At 28.6% G+C, this 6,147-nt stretch overlaps 1 protein-coding gene across 1 annotated transcript; it reads right to left on the bottom strand.

Moving 5' to 3' along the window:
- Positions 1–409: 409 nt before the first annotated feature.
- LOC106335515 (protein EARLY RESPONSIVE TO DEHYDRATION 15-like) lies at positions 410–1,350 on the bottom strand. Its single transcript, XM_013774056.1, has 3 exons — positions 1,223–1,350; positions 837–1,142; positions 410–762 (listed from the first exon to the last, which is right to left on the bottom strand). The coding sequence occupies exons 2-3, from the start codon at positions 1,126–1,128 to the stop codon at positions 614–616; spliced, it is 441 nt and encodes a 146-aa protein (XP_013629510.1). The 5' UTR covers positions 1,129–1,142; positions 1,223–1,350; the 3' UTR covers positions 410–613.
- Positions 1,351–6,147: the final 4,797 nt, after the last annotated feature.

The raw sequence follows: 6,147 nt of genomic DNA, 5'->3' as shown, positions 1-6,147 counted from the left end.
CTCTTAATTAAGTTGAAGTTGAAGCAATGTTGAATGCCTACAAAAACAAAAAGATTACAAGAACTATACAATCTTTTACCCAAAAAGAAAAGAACTATACAGTCTATAGTGGTGAACTATAAAGAAGAAAAGAACTATACAAGTTGAAGCAATGTTGGTCATAATCATCATTATCATCCATTCATACTATATTTCGTACTTACCCTCCAACTAGTAGTATCTTGAGAACACTGGACTGGACATTACATCTAAATCTGAGAAACTGAAAGGTAGCTAGGACGTGAAAATCATCTATCTACATGTGAGTCTGGCTCTTTCTCTCTCTCTCTCTAGGTCTTAAAGCCAAAGCAACACTGATGCTACTGCCTCTTACAAACCATTCTAATAAAGCTTGAACAAGCTTGTCTAGAAATAAAATCTAATTCTCATTTCTCTTCAGAGTTTACAACTTTTTTTTTATGTTTTTACATTTTTATTTGATAATGAACAAGGTACAAAGAACCAAGTTCTCTTGTGGGAAAGCAAATAATACTAAGAAAATTACATAAGGTACAGTGGCTAACATACAACCAACTCTGACTAGTTAAACAACAACTCCTCCTCCCTCTCTTATTCAGCGAGGCTGGTGGATGTTTCTTGGAGAAGCAACCCTCTGGTTTGCCCACTTAGCTGGCTTCTCTGCATACTTAGCCGGCTCTACAATCAACTTAGGACTCCTGTTCCCACTCGATCTCCTCACCATCTCACCATTCTTCCCTAAACCTGATCATCACACAACGAATTAGTCTCTAAACCTTGTTGGTTCAGGAGATTGTTGTTGATAGAGAGAGCTTTACCAAAGTCAGAAGGTGTATGGTAGATCTCCCCACCGAACTCATCAGCCTCGAATAGATCTTCCATGTCATCGAAATCAAACGACTCCGGAAGAAGATCAGCTACATCAACTTCACCATCATAGAAACCATCTGCTCCTTGGTGCTGGCTGATCCAGTAGTCATGGTACCACGTCGAAGTCGTCACCAACTGCCACCACTCCGGAGAGAAATCCTCCACTTGTCGTACAGCCGCCGGAACAAAGAGAGGCGCGTCGGGGTTTAGAGTAGAACGTCTTCCTGAAACCATCGCCATGTTCCTTTAGATCTCTGCACAAAGACTAACAATATCAAATGATCTGATGATATCAAGAACAAGAAGAAGACGGAAGATATTTTTTTTTTTTTACCTTTGGGTTAAGATAATATCTGAAACTCTTTTTCTTGTCTTGATAAAAAGCTAAACGGATTAGGCCGGACCAGAACACGAATGTAAGAAGATGAAGATAGTTGTGTTATTATATAAAGAGAGGCTCGGTATGCCGAAGCTGAGGTTTGTTGTGTCCGAGGCAGAATTATATGTGAGAGACAAGTGGGTAAGGGTGGGACCTGCGCCTCACATGGTTTTGTGTAATCTGCCGTCCACGTGTTTGCGCGTTACTGTTTGCTTTATTTGACTTTGTTTCGTACCTATCCGTTGGCGATTCGTAATAAAGTTAAATCATTGTTTCTCTTTTTTTTTTTTTTGTGAACTAAATTGTTTCTCTTTTTTAAAAATTAAAATATCTGAAATTTGGTCGGAGAGGATAAGATCGGAAACTAATCTAATATATTGGCCCGTTAGGTTATTCTCTTTGTTAACTTGACTTTTTTTTTTTTTTAATACGAGGATAACGAGAATATTTGTTGATATACGAGTATTCTTTTAGAATTTTTGATCAATAGATTGTATTTTGCAAATAAACTTTTAAAATTTTCTATTTTTGGAAAGTTAATATTTTTTAATAAAAAATAATGTAGATTTGAGATTGTGATTAAGAAATTAGGATAACAAGAATATTTGTTGATAGATGAGTATTCTTATAGAATTTTTATCAATAGTTTGTATTTTCTTAATAAAGTTTTAAAATTTTCTATTTTTGGAAAGTTATCACTTTTTTACATAAAACAATGTAGATTTGGGATTGTGATTTATGAATTAGAATAATAAGAATATTTTTTTGATAGATAAGTATTCTTTCAGAATTTTTTATCAATATGTTGTATTTTTTTTAAAAAAATACTATTTTAGGAAAGTTATCCCTTTTTTAGAGAAATACATTAGATTTTAGATTGTGATTTAGAAATTAAGATAACAAAATAATTGTTGATAGTTGAGTTTTCTTTTAGAATTTTTTTATCAATAGGTTGTATTTTTTAAATAAGTTTTAAAATTTTTTATTTTTAGAAAGTTATCACTTTGTAGAGAAATATTTAAGATTTGAGATTGTGATTTATAAAGTAGGATAACAAGAATATATGTTAATAAATGAGTATTCTTTTAGAATTTTTTATCCGTAAGTTGTATTTTTAAAATAAAATTTTAAAAGTTTCTATTTTTGGAAAATTATCACATTTTTAGAGAAAATAATGTAGATTTGATATTGAGATTAGAAAGTAGGGGAACTAGGACACATATCCATAACAGAAAAAAATTAGGTTTATGCACATAGTAACAAGCATGCTATAATATTCTATATATCTTATGTAATATTACATCACTTACATTTGATCATCCTCAGCCGTTTGATCATCTCTTCATCTTTCTTTTTATTCTTTCATTTCTTTTGTTTTTTTTCTCCCCCTGTCAATTTTTTTTGGTTTGTAGCTTTTATGTCAAACATAGTTCATTCAAATAACTATGCTGGCAAAAACATATATTTTTTTTTACATATATCATAATTTAAAAATTTTTAATCGGATATTTTAAACATTTTGACCGAAGTTTATACTATACTATATTAAAATAGAATAGTTCACCTAATTTATACATTGAGTGGTAATGTGTATTTGCGTTTTGAAATTTCATGCTTTATAAAACGTATTATTTTGCTATTGTGTTGAATGAATGCTCTAAGTTAATGGAGATTCATGTACATGTTTGTATTGACAGTTTATATAGCTTTCATACAATATTTGAATAAACATTACATTATAGTCTACTAATCTATTCATCAAAATAGTATAGTTTCCTCCTATGTCGCTTTCACTCTTACACTCCCTCCTACTCTTTCTCTCCTCCCCTCCCTTCCCCGGTCTCTCTCTCTCTCTCTCCATTCCTCCTTCCTTTCCTCCATACTTCTATCTTTCCTCCTTCCTCCTTCCTCCTCCTCCCCTCCTGCTCCTCACCTCTCCCTTTTCCTCTTTTTACCATTCATCAATATAGTAACTATCATCAATTGCCATACTATTCTAAATGAAATATAGTATATTTTAGACTTTCAAGGTTAGGGTTTAGGTAGCTCCGTTATGGGCGATGGTTTGGTTTTACAATTTGGGTTTAGGGTTTGGGTTAAGGGTTTACGGTTTGGGTTTAGGGTTTAGAGTTTGGGTTTAGGAGGGTTTTGGGTTTAAGGTTTGAGTTTAGGGTTTGGGTTTAAGATCTACGGTTTGGGTTTAGGGTTTAGACCTTCAAGGTTAGGGTTTAGGTAAGGGTTTACGGTTTGGGTTTAGGGTTTGTTTGGTTTTACAATTTGGGTTTAGGGTTTGAGTTAAGGGTTTACGGTTTGGGCTTAGGGTTTAGAATTTGGGTTTAGGGGGTTTAGGGTTTAGGTAGCTCCGTTTGGGTCTATGGTTTGGGTTAAGAATTTGTGTTTAGGATTTGGGTTTATGGTTTAGAGTTTTGGTTTAGGGTTTAGGTAGCTCCGTTATTGTTTACGGTTTGGGTTAAGAATTTGGGTTTAAGGTTTGGGTTTAGGGTATACGGTTTGGGTTTAGGGTTTAAAGGTTTACCGTTTGGATTTAGAGTTTAGAGTTTGGGTTTAGGGTTTAGTGTTTAGAGTTTGGGTTTAGGTAGCGGGTTTAAGGTTTATTTTGTTGTGTTTCATTATATTGGTAACCAACATCAATTGTCATACTATTCTAAATGAAATATAGTATAGTTAGAGTGAAATTATTCGTGTGACTATACTAAATAGTGTGTAATATAATATGATAATTTCAACATCAAGCGCACGCGTCTGGAGGGAGATTTTGGTCATGTTTTGCGCAAATTGTCTCATCCATCTTGAATTACTGTATAATGGTTATATTCTTCATTCTTTTGTCTCTTATGAATATTCAGCAAATTCACCCTAGAAAGTAGGGTAACAAGAATATTTGTTGATAGATGAGTATTCTTTTAAAATTTTTAATCAGTAGGTTGTATTTTTTTTAATTAACATTTAAAAATTTCTATTTTTGGAAAATAATCACTTTTTTTAGAGAAAAAAAATTTAGAATTTAAATTGTGATTTAGAACTAGGATAACATGAATATTTGTTGATAGATGAGTATTCTTTTTAAATATTTTTTTATAAATATGTTGTATTTTTCAATAAAATTTTTATTTTTGGAAGTTAATACTTTTTTAGAGAAAATAATGTAGATTTGGGATTGTGATTAATAAATTAGGAAAACTAGAATATTTATTGATAGATGAGTATTATTATAGAATATTTGATCAAGAGATTGTATTTTCTAAATAAACTTTTAAAAATTTCTATTTTTGGAAAGTTGTCACTTTTTTAGATAAAAAAATGTAGAGTTGGGTTGTGATTTAGAAACTAGGATAACAAGAATATTTGTTGATATATGAGTATTCTTTTAGAATTTTTTATCTATAGGTTGTATTTTTTTAATAAACTTTTAAAAACTTTTATTTTTGGAAAGTTATCATTTTTTAAGATAAACAATGTAGATTTGGAATTGTGATTTAGAACTAGGATAACAAAAATATTTGTTGATAGATGAGTATTATTTTCAAATTTTTGATCAATAGTTTGTATTTTCCAAATAAACTTTAAAATTTTCAATTTTTTGAAAGTTAATATTTTTTTAGAGAAAATAATGTAGATTTGATATTGAGATTAGAAACTAGGATAAAAAGAATATTTGTTAATAGATGAGTATTATTTTAGAATTTTTGATCAATATGTTGTATGTTTTTAATAAACTTTAAAAAAAATTTATTTTTGGAAAGTCATCACTTTTTTTAGAGAAAAAATGTAGAATTTAGATTGTGATTTGGAAACTAGGATAACAATAATATTTGTTGATATATGAGTATTATTTTAAAAAATTTGATCAATAGGTTGTATTTTGCAAATAAACTTTTAAAATTTTATATTTTTGGAAAAGTTTATACTTTTTTAGAGAAAATAATGTACATTTGGGATTGTGATTTATAAATTAGGGTAAAAAGAATATTTGTTGATAGATGATTACTTATAGAATTTTGGATCAATAGGTTGTATTTTCTAAATAAAATTTTTAAAATTTCTATTTTTTGAAAATTATCACTTTTTTAGATAAAACAATGTAGATTTGGGATTGTGATTTATAAATTATGACAATAAGAATATTTGTTGATAAATGAGTATTCTTTTAAAATTTTTGATCAATAGGTTTTATTTTGCAAATAAACTTTTAAAAATTTCTATTTTTGGAAAGTTAATACTTTTTTAGAGAAAATAATGTAGATTTAGGATTTTTATTAAGAAATTAGGATAACAATAATATTTGTTGATAGATGTGTATTTTTTGATCAATAGGTTGTATTTTCTACATAAACTTTTTTAAAAAATTATTTTTGGAAAGTTATCACCTTTTTAGAGAAAAGAATGTAGATTTGGGATTTTGATTTATAAATTAGGATAATAATAATATTTGTTAATATATGAGTATTCTTTTAGAATTTTGATCAATAGTATTTTTTTTTTAATAAAATTTTCGATTTTGAAAAAGTTATCAGTTTTTTAGAGAAAAAAATGTAGAATTTAGATTGTGGTTTAGATACTAGGATAACAAGAGTATTTGTTGATATATGAATATGCTTATAGAATTTTTGATCAATAGGTTGTATTTTACAAATAAACTTTTAAAATTTATATTTTTGGAAAGTTAATACTTTTTAATAGAAAATAATGTAGATTTGGGAGTGTGATTAAGAAATTAGGATAGAAAGAATATTTGTTGATAGATGTTGATCAATTGGTTTTATTTTCTAAATAAACTTTTTAAAAAAATTATTTTTGGAAAGTTATAAACCAAGAATATTCACTATAATTTTTAAACATTAATATATATACATATATAA

This window comes from Brassica oleracea, chromosome C3 (assembly GCF_000695525.1).
Source record: "Brassica oleracea var. oleracea cultivar TO1000 chromosome C3, BOL, whole genome shotgun sequence".
NCBI lineage: Eukaryota > Viridiplantae > Streptophyta > Magnoliopsida > Brassicales > Brassicaceae > Brassica > Brassica oleracea.
The sequence above is the reverse complement of the archived record's forward strand: the minus strand, read 5'-3'. Positions and strand labels throughout refer to the sequence as shown.